The sequence below is a fragment of the Cryptococcus neoformans genome, chromosome 9 (assembly GCF_000149385.1).
Source record: "Cryptococcus neoformans var. neoformans B-3501A chromosome 9, whole genome shotgun sequence".
NCBI lineage: Eukaryota > Fungi > Basidiomycota > Tremellomycetes > Tremellales > Cryptococcaceae > Cryptococcus > Cryptococcus deneoformans.
Window position 1 is genome coordinate 1081107 of NC_009185.1, and position 13287 is coordinate 1094393.

General features: G+C 47.8%; 3 protein-coding genes across 3 annotated transcripts; 1 reads left to right on the top strand and 2 right to left on the bottom strand.

The window, feature by feature from the left end:
- Positions 1-2131: 2131 nt before the first annotated feature.
- Positions 2132-7062, top strand: CNBI3600 (hypothetical protein; the record flags this gene model as incomplete). Its single annotated transcript, XM_768214.1, has 19 exons — positions 2132-3601; positions 3661-3827; positions 3879-4018; positions 4078-4182; positions 4235-4310; positions 4374-4454; positions 4506-4601; positions 4664-4906; positions 4964-5174; positions 5227-5298; positions 5351-5455; positions 5516-5611; positions 5666-5872; positions 5922-6012; positions 6064-6080; positions 6144-6236; positions 6288-6368; positions 6413-6718; positions 6778-7062. 19 exons carry the CDS (start codon positions 2132-2134, stop codon positions 7060-7062), a joined length of 3942 nt encoding a protein of 1313 aa, XP_773307.1.
- A 389-nt stretch (positions 7063-7451) lies between these two features.
- CNBI3610 (hypothetical protein) lies at positions 7452-9440 on the bottom strand (the record flags this gene model as incomplete). Its single annotated transcript, XM_768215.1, has 6 exons — positions 7452-7487; positions 7558-7847; positions 7921-7979; positions 8040-8702; positions 8791-9116; positions 9201-9440. The coding sequence occupies 6 exons, from the start codon at positions 9438-9440 to the stop codon at positions 7452-7454; spliced, it is 1614 nt and encodes a 537-aa protein (XP_773308.1).
- Positions 9441-9950: 510 nt separating this feature from the next.
- CNBI3620 (hypothetical protein) lies at positions 9951-11806 on the bottom strand (the record flags this gene model as incomplete). Its single annotated transcript, XM_768216.1, has 7 exons — positions 9951-10177; positions 10338-10556; positions 10636-10815; positions 10883-10983; positions 11074-11389; positions 11455-11611; positions 11681-11806. 7 exons carry the CDS (start codon positions 11804-11806, stop codon positions 9951-9953), a joined length of 1326 nt encoding a protein of 441 aa, XP_773309.1.
- Between the last annotated feature and the right edge of the window lie 1481 nt (positions 11807-13287).

Sequence of the window (13287 nt, forward strand, 5' to 3'; positions counted from 1 at the left end):
TATCGTTGCCGCACAATCGCTTCTCCGCCTCCATCTTCCACGGACAAAAACAAACAAACAAACAAACGTAACGTAGAGCGAACTAGCTCAGTCTGCGGACGTGCCTGCGTTCCTATTTCATATCGCCCTATAGCCGAACCTGATTTTCGGGACATTAAATATCCATTAGTCACCAAAGCGTTTCGAACTTGCGGCAATAAAACTGAGGATATGAAGCGGTAAGCTACTTTCAGATCTGGGAACATTTTGCCTCGTCCTTTTGTTGTGAATCCGAGTACGTACCATTAACCATGATAAGCCGTCGTCGATAGCTCGTCACCAGTGTCTGACACCTGTACTAATTAATATAAAGTACATCAAAAAGTCTCGGTTATATCCGACGCGCTGCCAATCATGTCTTCCATTGTTTTTGGAGCAAACTTCTCGATATGTAGCAAAGTTTTCTGCACGTATATGCAAACGTTAACTACACTGCCTCTAGGGGCATTACATACTGTTATACATAGCGCAAGGGGACCGCGAGAAGACCGACGACGAGGAAGGGAGGGTCCTTATTCCTTACGTAACGAATCTAATCTGACTACTGTTCTCACCATTCATAACCTTTTCCTTCGTTGACCCGTAACCGCCACCACCACAACCCTCCAACAAACGAGTGCAAGATAGGCTCATCTAGCTTCAGACTATGTGCCGTAATTTGGCGGCATGTATCAATAGCTCCAGATCTGATGTGCCCGATTGTCGATCGAATCCCTTACTTATTATCTTGCATACACTACTAAGCATGCGTCCTCCACTAGTACAGAGCCCAGCCAGTACAAATGGCTTGCGGTGATATCATATCCGATTTGCCTCCCTCGTCCCTTTAGAGTTAGGACTTAATTACCCTGCTCTGTTCGGTCTCTCCTCTTAGTCTTATGTTCGCTCTCGCTCTCCTTAGAACGCTGCTTGGTGAGTTTGAGTCCAAAGATCCACACAAATTAAAGTTATAATTGATTTTCTCCTGTCGTTCAATAATGGCTCAGGGTATGAGTTATGCTACTTCAACCCGAAGCGTCTATAAACTCCTCTACTCACTTGCCACGCATTTGGAGAGCCTGAATGCCTAAACTGATCTGTCTGGTATGCTATTCATCGGAAACAAATGCAATGTTACATTTGAAAAGTTTGCTCCAAAGTTTTAAGGCTGGCCGAGCGTCGGATAAAACCGAGCCTTTTGATTGTACTGTATTTTTAAGTGTCGGAACCTGGTGTCAGAAGCTGCTGGCGTACTACCTTCTGCAGTAGTACTCGTAGTTACCACCCTCCACTTTTTGCCCGACGGTCGGTCCGTGCGTCCGTCAAAGATTGCGTCAACCGCGTTTGCCTTTCATTCATCCATCCATCCATCCATCCTCCTTCCTTCGTTGTTGCATCACTTTCTCAACCTTCTTTCCATCTTCTCCATGGATTATCCCTTCCTTCGTACTTCCAAACTATACTCCATACGTCTTTCTGAGAGCTCGAAGGAAGCCTGGAAGACAAGACTTGTTAATTGTGGAGTTCGACTTAACAGTCTTGAGTACGTCTTCTTCATTCGTCATCTTGGTATAATGCGGGGAGCAAGGAAGGCAAGTCTAATGGATTTGCCACCCATATCGAAAAATCCTCGGGTGAACTTGGATGTCGTAACCTTTGTTCTTTTACTTACCTACTCAACATTGGTCACGTCGTATTGCACAGCTGATGAGCGCCTCGAAGCGAGATCGTATATAGTTCAATTTAGATCGGATTATAACCAGTTGAAGAAATCACTTGTGAGTAGAATCGTTTGCTTTCCGACATCGATATTCTTCTGCCATTCTACACCCTTATGAAGCTCAGTCTGACTTTCCGTTCCGATAGGCCGCCCTAAGTCGGCAATCGTTACAGTCATTATTAAGCACCTTCTGTATAAGGGCACGGACATCCAAATAAGTAGGTTGTAGCCTCCCTGTCTTAGAACCTTCCTGTTGCTTTTCAATTGAGCTTGTTGGGCTCATGTTTACCCTGTCTGTTCATCCCCACCTGCCAATTCTCGTGGTTGTCGCTAACTCTGGGTTACTCAGGAAACCCCAGGAATTTAGAATTGCTGCCTTAATCCCTTTATAAGATGGATCCTGACTTGGAAGACATCGGTTTCTCCTTCGCCAAGCCTGACTGTGCTCCCAAAAATTCATTTGAATCCATACGATCTATGAAGCCCTTCCTTCCTTCCAACTCAAATGCGGCTAGCAACAATTACACCCGTCTTCCAGGCAGAAATACTGGGTCTGACTCGTCGTCATCTGCGGCAACGATTGCAGCAAGGCCTCATGGGATGTTCCCCTCCTTTCGTTTCCAGAACGCCCATCCTCTCTCACAAAGCATCTTACCTGAAAATTCCCATTCACCGTCCTCAGTTTCGACGGGGGCAGTTACTGCGGCCTCCGCTGATGGGGTCGTGGCCTCAAAGTCACCCTCAGCTACCGCTCCAGAGACGCCGAATGTAAAGGGCAAGGCCTCTACACCTCAACTGCCTTTTGGTGGACCAGGAAGGCGGTTACTACCTACCGAATCCGCCCCTTTCCAAACTCCTACTTCATCCCGAACACCGTTTGCCTCAAAAGGCTTTAGTCCAGCTCAAACAAACCTTGCTCCCGAACACCAATCATATTCCTCCCTATCTTTACCTTTTTCCACTCCTAACCCAGCGAAGCAGGGGAACCAGATCATGAGCGGTGCGAATACCCATAAAGTGACGATGGCGACCGAGAATCCACATAGACATAGTCGTGGATGGGCGGAGCCGCCAATGAAAGATAGGGCCAAAGACGAGGAACTATTTCACCGAGAAGCGCGGGAAGAGGATAAGGAAGTCACCATGGAAGTCGAGGATGGGCAGACTTATGAACAAGATAATGAAGACGGAACGTTGGAGGTGGAGAAGCGAGAGACTTATGAGTCGACTATTAGACAGGACGAGATGGAAGAGGATCGGAGAAACGCATACAATATGGGTCGCAGAGAAGAACGCACGGAAGTAGCAACTGGGCAGCAAAGCCACCCTTCCCACGAAAACAATGGACAAGACATAAAGGCCACCTCCCGCCATGACCTATACCAAGACGAGTCCCATGAAGCCCTTTATCCCGAGTCTCTTCCATCCCAAATAGCTGACAGCGGCTTACCATCGTTTCGACGCGACGCTCACAACTCTTCGGAGCTGCTGGGTCATGGTCCTTCCCTCCCTCCTGCTCAACGACATTGTCACACTAAACATAGTTCTTATAAAACTCCCGATCGACCGCCTCCTTCGTCCACTTTCTGTTCCTTGTCCAATCCTAAGCCAGTTCCTCGTTCGATGAGCTTTTTAGAAGGTGTATCCAACCATGACATATCTGGCTGTGCAACGGCCATGTTCAAACCTTCGGTTCCGCCACTGACAAAACAGCAACAAAAAAAGGACAATGACGTCGATCAAGGTAGATCTACATTGCCAAAAACAACGGCCGATCTGAGAGTTGAGTTGGAGAAGGGGGGCGGATCCGAACAAATGCTTTTGATGATGCTGCAGACGAAGAATGGAGAAATCGATAACTTGGTACATTCAATCCATTTTTATTTCATTATATCCCCTTTTTGGCTGACCCTGTGCCGTAGAAAGACGAAATGTTTCGTTTGCAGGAGCTGATTGGGGCCAAACAATCCTTAAACGATGACCTCGCCCAAGAGACGAAACGTCTAGAAGATATTTACAAACAAAGCGAGCAAATCTGGAAGACTAGTATCGGCAACGCTAAAAAATGGAGGGACACCATCAAGCAAAAGTAAACCTAGGACCATTTGGAGCTCTTAGATTTGCTAATTACTGCACGTAGAGAGATGTCTAAAAATCAAGCGTTGAAGGAACTCAAAGATGGCTACGACGAACAGAGTCACACCTACTCTGAAGCGCTCGCCAGTCTTTCAAAAGAGTTCATCGCCTTTCGAGAAGAAAGTATGACGAAAACCAAAGAAGGTGAGTTAGTCGGTGGTTACTGTGTGGGCTTTCAGACGACTGCTTACTGAATAACAAAGATCTCGAGGTACATTCATCCACCTTGGCAAATATCCGAACTGCATTGCAAAGCGTTAAAGAAGACCTCACAGCAAACAGTAATGCTGTCGAAGAACTTCAAAATAGTATGTGGCTTGTTTTCTATAATGATGACCTGTCCCTGAGTATTGTTTCTAGCCAAAAGCCTCAATGCTCATCTGGAAGACGAAATGAAAGCCAAGAACGAAGAGCTCAGTTTCGCGAGGAATCAGGCGTGAGTTGCTTGACATACTCATGACATCTTCATGTCTTCTATAGCTTACGTTGGATGTGTTAGCTCGGAGCTTCAGGATAAGCTTAAGACGTTTGAGGAAACACTTGCCCCCAATCTTGAGCGCATGATGGGTGATATGATCCAGTAAGTTGCGGCGCTCAGCCTTTAGAATTAGAAGCTGAAGTTAGGCCGAAGGGTTAAAGCGTCCGCTTCAACCAATTCACAAGCCTTGGAAGCCGCTTTACTGGCTCAAAAAGAGCTTTACGAGGAACTTTCTGAAAAAGAAAAGGAGTAAGCCTATCTTTTGCGCAATAGAAGCAATTGCAGCTCGATGTCAGCTGATTGAAATGTAGGAACGTAGCCCTTCGGCAAGAATCTCAAGAAATCAGATTTGTGAGAGATAACCTCGATAGCCAACTGCGAGAAGCTGCGAACTATTACCACGCCTTGGGTTGTGAAGCGAAAAATCTCAAAGACATGGTGCAGGAGCTCGAGAGGAAGCATAAAGAAGCTCTGCAGAAGGGTGTAGCGAAAACTGAGACGGTTGAAAGGGAGTGGAAACATAAACTGGAGTTAGCGGATACTCATGTTTCGAAGTTAGTATTCTACTGATCTATCACCACCCATTGCACAAATGGCTAATGTCTACTAAGTCTCGAGAAATCACTATCTTCTATCAAAGCCGACGCCCATTTATTTGCTCAACGTGCTGTCCAGACTGAAACGGATCTCAAGGCTGACCTCGTTGCACGTAGCTCGGAGGGTCAAGCGAGGATACATAGTCTTGAGAAGGAGTTGAAGGTTGCTGTGACTGAGCGAGATAAGTTGATTAGGTCGCTTGATGAGACGAGAGCCAGAGAGCAGGTATGTTACTGTTTAAAGCGAGTGCTCTTCCGTCGAGCTGATAAACAAACAGACTTTGAAAGATAAAATCACCGGCCTGACGCAGTCGACAAAGGAGTCCCAGCTTCAGCTCCAGGGCGCCCAGGTTTGTTCGCTAAATCCATCGCATCCACCGACTCTGATCAAGCCGTTAATAGGCATCGTTGCAAGACGCTCGAAAACAAGGTCATATCCTAGAAGACCAAGTTAAGAGTCTCATTAAGCAACTCGAATCTCGATCGCAGAAGAGCGAAAGTGCGATGGTAAGCTTGCTGTGTATACCTATGACTTCCTGCTTTATGCTCTAATCGCTTGTCAAACAGAAGTTCGATGACCATTTTAAGCGCCTTCAAATTAAGCTCGAGGAACTGCAGTCGACGCAAGGTAATATTCTGGAGCTCGAACGGGCAAAGGCTGAGGTAGAGCTCCATAACGGCTGTATATGCGTCCATTGATGTTGATTATCTTTGTAGGTCATTCATAAGCAATCGCGTATTCAAGACTTGCAGAAATCCCTTAACGAGTCTCATTCGACGATCGAAGACATCAATAACGATATTAGACGGCTTCGTCTCACCATAGATCAAATAACAGAGGAAAATGGAAGGTTGAAAATTGAGATTGTGGGGCGAGGGCAGAGTGGGAAGGAGCTTGTTGAGCGATGGGAGAGGGATGAGCTTGTGAGTACGCGGGTGTACTAGTTGTATATACACTAAGTCCGCTTCTCAGAACGCTGAAGAGGTCGTATTGGTCCAGAAGATCACCCAGCAAATACGGCGTGGTGAGCAAGCTATCTGCCGACAGGAGCTGGACGAGAAGAGTGGGTCAACCCGCTACGTCTTTCCTCGACCTACGCTGACCAATTTTTTAGGTAACGCCGTGAGGAAGGTATCATGTCTTTTATTGAATGGTCTGCTATTGAAAGGAGCTTTTACCTGATGGCCTCTTTAGCTCGAATCAAGGTGCAAAAAGCTCGAAGCCCAAATATCCGCGCTCTCGCATGGCAGAATGACCAGCAACCTTACTACTCCTAGCGCGCTCAGTGTAAGTTGGTATATGCCGTACATCTCTTGATAGCTCAATAGTCATTTTTAGCGGATCACCCATGAAGCGGCGTCTTTGTTGTCCTCACCACTCAGCAATCCCCCTACCTCTAGCACGGCTGCTTCCCACATTGTGAGCTTCCATCCGACAGGGTTGACGCTAAATGCATCCAACAGACTGTTCATTCCTCGTCAGACTCACCCAATAGGCCCTCGGCAAAGTCAGCTTCCTCTCCCCTTGCTGCTATCGCCGTTTCGCACAAGCCATCTGTTGAATCAGCCGTCAACCTCGCACCAACAGCCAACTCCAATTCTACAGCTGCTAACAGCAAGAAACGCCGTTTACTCGACTCCCAGGACGTGGACGATAGCGAAGAGTCATTTGGACACGAAGTCATGATCGATGAAATTTTTGCCAACGTAGATGAGGCCCTGTTGAATCACCCGTCATTAACACAGGGACCCGCGAAGCTCCAGAAGAAGGTGAATCATTGGCATAAGTTCTCGGAAGTGGCAAGTGAAGGCTGCTGACCGAATTAAAGACGCGCTTCGCCGAGATCATTGAGCACTCCAGCCCTTCTCCAGACTCGCAACCCGAGGATGCCGACGACCCTATCGATCCCCCGACGTCTCAACCTCAACCCAACCTGCACCAATTGGCCCCGCCGCCCCCCTCGCAAGTTACTAAGACTTATGCTCGTAACAAGGGTGCTATGAGGGCGCGACCATCTCTGGAGAACGTCACGACGAATTCGGGCAACGCGAGTGGAGCCACAGGCTACGAAAAAGGAAATCGAAAGTTGAGAGGTGGGCGGAAGAGCTACTGACGTCTCGGTCACTGGGACCCGAAGGACTAATTTTATTGTACTAATGTGTTGCTTCCTTTCAAGAACTGTAGCAAATGTTTCGGCGTACTTACTTTGTCCAATCTACTCGAAAATAATTATGTCGATAGCGAAGCACTAGTGATGTCGCGAGTAATCGGCGGTACCCATATGCAAGATGATGACTATGTGACCTTTGCGAGTGAAAGGAAATTGAAGAACCTTTGAGAATTGTATGTCACAACAGACCTGCATCTGCACACGCTCTGGGTATAAGGAAAACGACATAAGAGGCAAATCATCTTCTAATCGCAAATCGGTAAAGGTAAGAAGTGTAAAGGTGTTGGAAAATGAAACAAGAAAGGGAGATGAACGTGTGAAGTAGATACTGTTTAACGTCCCTCGAAAGAAGCCAGGTAATCGGAAAGCTACATCTCACATTAGCGTCCCATCGCGCTACCAGAAGACACAACACAAAAGCAGAGATTCAAAACTCACCTTCAACGCACCAGCTCTGATCTGATCTCCAAACTGCTGCACCTCAGGATTGGCCAAAACTCTCTCTGCCATATCTCGAATTCCCCTCTCAAGTCCTGCAATGGCGTCGTCACCTCCCATTCCGCCGTCTCCACCCAAACCACCTTCCTCTTCGTTCTCTTCCTCACGGCCAAAGTAAGCGTTGGAGGAAATGGCAGTGGCACCTTGGAAATCGCGAAGACGGGTTTGAGCCTCGGCGGCGGCGCTGGGGTCGTATGTGCCTCGGCCGAAGTACATATCGGAAGAGATGCCTGGAGAACAAGGAAGTTAGGCACACTGATTGTAGGCGAAAGAAGGTGAAAGTGAACAGGAAAAAGGGCTTACCTTTTTGGTTGCCAAACTTGTCTCGGGCAGTGCGGACGTCGTCGGCTACAGCAGCACGACTATGCAAGATCCCGTTAGCCTATGGTTGATTGAATTGGGCTCAGAGATGCTGGACTCACGTCTTAGACTGGGCAGGAGCAGCCACGCCGACCGTCTGACCGAAACCCAGCCTGCCGGGCACAGGCGCTGAGTTAACCACACTCTTTTTTGCAGCCCCGTTCGCTGGTGTACCCGATCTGCTACTTCCTACACTGGCATTGGCACTAGCAGCAGCAGCGGCAGCAGCTTTAGCCTTCTTCGCCTCCTCTGCCTCTCTCTCCCTGGCGGCTTTGGCAGCTTCTTCCTCCTTCTTCTTATTCTCGGCTGAAAGCTGCTTGGCCCGCTCCTCTTCCTCGAGAGCCTTACGCTGAGCCTCTTCGAAGTCAATAGGGGCAGCAGCCTTCTTAGCGCCGAGCTTACTGGCACCGAGCTTGCTAACCTTCGGGGCGGCACCGGTGGTTGTGGTTGTGGAAGAAGAAAGACGAGAGGCGGACGCAGGGCGAGAGGAAGGGGCGGAGGTAGTGGAAGATCGGAGGGATGAGGAGGTTACCGTGCGAGGAGCGGGAGCACGGGTAAGTCCGATAGAGGGGACAGTGGCAGCTTGGGCAGAGGCGGCAGGGGTAGCAGGCTTAGATGTTGGCTTATCCCATGATGAAAAGAAGTCGTCGTCTGTGGCGGCAGCCTTTGCGGGAGACGCGAGCGGGGTGAGCTCGAGGCCGTCGATGTGAATGCCATGTGGGTATCTGCAAGTGAAATAAAGTCAGTCACGTCACAAAAAGGGAATACAGTCATGTGTCGGGTGATATGGCGAGGTAAAAATATGTTACGTACCGCGCAGCATCATCTTGAGTCCTCTTCGCAAGTTCCTCCTTATACAAACTGGCGATCCTGCTCGTATATCTTGCCCTCGCATCCGTGCTCTGCGGAGCCAGTAGATTACCTCCCCCATTTTTGTTGAAGAACTCCGCACAGCTGGCGTTACCTCCAACCTTCAATGTGCGAAGTTGTTGAATAGACCAAGAGTCAAGATTGGTGGAGCGTACGAAGGAGATGTGGACTCCCAGGTTACGATGGACCGAGGAACAGTCGAGACAGAGATAGATACCAAATGTGACGGATGACCAAGTCGGATTTTTAGCGTGACAGTCAAAGCATTGCTATTGAATACCACGAAGTCAGCGACCATGCCATGCATGATGAAGCTCGGATGTCAGCGAGAACGGGGTAAAATGGGAACGAACCTTGTTTGCTTTCTGAGCTTTGAGGTGGGCAAAAGTCGCTGTGGTCTGGGCTTTGGTCGGGTCCATGGTGACGGGAGGATAAGGAGTAGTAGATGTTTTTTGGGGAAGAGAAGGACAGGTTGTGAAGGGGAAAGTTGGATCTACGAAGCCAGCGACAATCACGACAGCAGCGAGATGTGGCAGAAGGACAAGGAACCGCCAGCGGAAGCAATTTGAATTGTAAATTACGTAAACTGTCATATTGGTGTTGACCTGCTTTGACCACATTGACGACATTTAAAATATTTCATTATGCATTACTATGTGTGTGAGGAGATGGTGGGAAGACACTGGATTGTGAATTTGGAAGGCAAGTGGATATATTCGACGAGGGTTGAAAATTCAGGAGAAGAGCTTGTTTAAAAGCGCGGCAGAAAGCGTTTTCCTGGGGTAGGTTCGGTCGTAGACTAGAGGACTTTCGCCTTACCTGAAGCGGAGGAACCTATAAAAAGCAGCCATCTTCCGCTCATCGTTGTATGGGTCGTTCACCGTCATTAATCTCTCAATTTGAATTGACCGACTACAAATCAAACAGTGCCAAGGAACATGGCAGAATGGTACATTCGACACACAAGAAGCATGCATTCGCACGTCTTCTTTTAATCTACAACTAAGGCAACCAATGTAAAACACCCGAAATCAAGCTTTGAACAACGCGACATTCGCAGAAGGGGCATAGTCAGAATAGTAGGAATACTTCTCTCCATGGTATCAATCATAGGAAGCTCCCTCTCCCTCCTTCTTTTCCTCCTCCGCAGACTCGGTGGGTAAGTAGGGGTTGGTGTCCCAAGCTTCCAAGGGCCAAGTCTTACCTTGTCCAGCGTTAATCTTGGCATACAGAGTGCGGAGTTGGGCAGGCAGGGGTTGGTCCTTGTTTTCGAGCCAGATGCGAATGAGGTGACGGGCATTTTTGTCGCTGTCTGTGGAGGCGGTCCGGGCTGGAAAAGAGTCAGCGCGGAACCTTGCTGTCAAAAGGAAAAGAGACGGGAGAAGGGGAACGCAATGGTGACGTATGCTCGCCCGAAGGCTAATGAAAGTGCCAAACAAATAAAGGAGATGAGAAGGACAGGATGTAAAACCACAGGAAGGGAGACGTACCATGGTACACAGTTAAGTTGTTAAAGTATTCAAGGTCGCCCTTCTGGAGATCCAAATCCAAACTATACTTCTCCGCGGTGAAATGGACAGCGTCGAGCGCGAGGTGCTTTTCCTTGGTAAGAGTGGGAACGTCGGGGTCGGCTTCGTAAAAACCGAAGAAGGGACGACGGGAGTACGATGAGATGACTCGGTTCTCGTGCGCGAAGAAAAGGGGTTTGCCTATACCCAGTGCGAAGTGTTAATGTTAGTAAAAGGCAAGGTCGAAGAATTAGAGATGTGATGGGATAGGATGGCGTACCTTCGGGGAACTGCTTGGTAACCCAGTCGCCTTTGGCGAGCTCACGGATGATATCTCGACGAGTGCGGGCGAGCTGGTTGTAGGTGTTGGCGACCGAGGAAAGCTGGGAAAGACCACCAGTCTCGGCAACGCCGACGGTAATAAGGCCAACAATACCGACACTACCATCGTTATGGAAAACTGCAGAGGAAGATAAGTCAATGGAAGATCAGGAGGGGGAAGAAAAAAAGGGATGAAAGATATATACCTTGGTTACCGCTGGTTTGACCCTTGACGGCTAATCGAGAAAAGAAAAGGTTAATCGGACGGATGGGGGTAAAGGGAGGGATACGTACTGATAGCGGGTCGCTTGTCTACGTCAAGAGTAGTAATGTCACTACTCAAGAGTCAGCACAAGCTAGCCTTGTGACGCGCAACGTTTTAAGAAGGGTTACTTACCGAAGATGAACGACGTTCTGAATACCCTGCTTGATCCTTCTTTCCCCAACATAAGCAGAAACACCAGCAAAAATGATAAGCTGCTTCTCTCTCTCCCAGTCGTCGACAGGCAAACCTCTAAGGACTCTCAAGCCTACACCATTATTGATCTCGTATTCAGACTTGCGGAGTTCCTTGTAGAGAGTAGAATCGGTGGGGATGGGGAATGTCTCGCGGGAGATGTCGTTCTTGGTGAGGGAAAGAGAGACAAAGTGCTGGTAGGCGGTTTCGAGGAGGGCGATGTCGTCGGCGGTGAAGCGATACAGCCATTTCTCAGCTAGTAGTTGCAAGTCAGTCAGAGTAATTAAAGAAGCAAAGCGAAGGACAGATGGGACAACGTACGTTGGTTGATCAAGATCTTGCCATCCCAAGCGCTAGAGGAGTTATCCTGCTCGGGGAAACCATCAGGCAAAGGATCATCGGCGGGCTTGATGTATGACTTGTTGTTAGCAGTCCACCACTCGATAGAGGGCTCGTAAGAAGTGCCGTAGATCTTTGCCTGTGTCAAAGGACTATTGGTTAACCAAAAACAGGATACGTACGGATAAAGTGAAAGAGAAGGACTTACCTGTTTCTCCTCCTCTGTGAGCTGACGCTTGGTGACAGTTCTAGGGCCGCCGGGAAGGCCAGAGTCGATAGTGAGAGAATTGAAGCTATCGTGAAGGGCGGATACTGGAGCTTGAACTGCAGTCATCTTAATGTCTTAATAAGGTTCGCAATTGAGATTTGTGACAATACGAAGTTGGGAAGAATGAGGGTTTGGTTGCTTTGGTTGCGCAACATGCTGGAAATTGGGCTATATATGTCTGAACGACAAGAATATGCGTTAGGTAAGCCGATTGCAGTATTACAATGCGTCGACTGCGACATGTGCTGAATGCTGGGAACGGAAATCCGACTCTCGTTACCAGAGAGGTATAGAATGAGAGAAAGAAGGATTTATGACTCTTGAGCTCGACATTCGTGCTCGAAATGGCGTGCACATTTTCGGTCGAAGCCGACGGTCAAAGTGGAATTCTGTTCGAGTGGAGGATGTTCAGCTGAGGATATTCTTCGATGCTGCATGGTGGAGCTGAGCGATTTTATCAAGGCTGAGGGAAATTGAGCAATGGAGGTTTGTTTATGAGATGAGAGGTATAGCATGCGAAAATATAGGATATCAGATGCACAGATAAGATATGATGGCAGCGAATTCAGCAGCAGACAATACGTAATAATGCAAATGGCCCTACTACGGCCATGTCACATCACTTCGAGCACCCACTTATGAAATGGTTCCGTAATAAATATGGCTAATCAAGAAGCGTGCTCATTAATAAGGGATTAGTTTTACTAATCGTCGATTAGATGTTTTGTTTTATTACTCTTGCATGGAGTAGAATCCAATGCATAGAGTACCACCGCTGGATAGTGCTGGCTTGGGGCTACATGTACATATAATTATCATCAAGGTCGAAGGTCATGCAGATGGACTTTTAATTATGGAGGATAGCTTAGGATGCATCATTCAACAACGAACTTCACCCTGCTCGTCCCCACACCTTCCACGGCAATCGCCCACACGAAGACGTACGCGTGGATGCAGATAGGTTGAGGTTGTACATGACTGAGCAATGATCACTGTTAATGTAGATAGCGCAAGGATTTTGGTGTCAAATAATTGGTCGGATCATGTATTCCATCATCAGCATAGAAAAAACTTTTGAAGCGGCCGACGACAGCTACCGGACCGTCATATATGTACCTCCTCTCACATACAAATTGCAATTCCCATTTGACATGAAAAAGCTATATAATTGAGTTTGGTTTGCTCACCTCTCATTAATTACTTCTTATTACAACATGCATGTATTTCACATTTCATTCATTATATACAAAACTAGTTCACATAAATCTTTTCCTTTTGCTTCAAATCTGCTAGATATGTATGTTTTCATGCACGTCTTGCTGCAGGTACTGGAAGTATGGAGGTTGATCTCGGAGCTTGAGGCGCATATTGACTATCGGCCTGCTTGCTGATTGAGAGCTTCGGCATTGGGCAACACGCAGTCGCCTTCCTTTTCACCATCGGTTACCGCGACGCATCTGTGATTTGAGAAGTGCATATAGACGTCCTCTATCAAACAGTGCACCCCTTTATAACCCACGCAAACAGAGGAAAGACTTCCGTTCTTG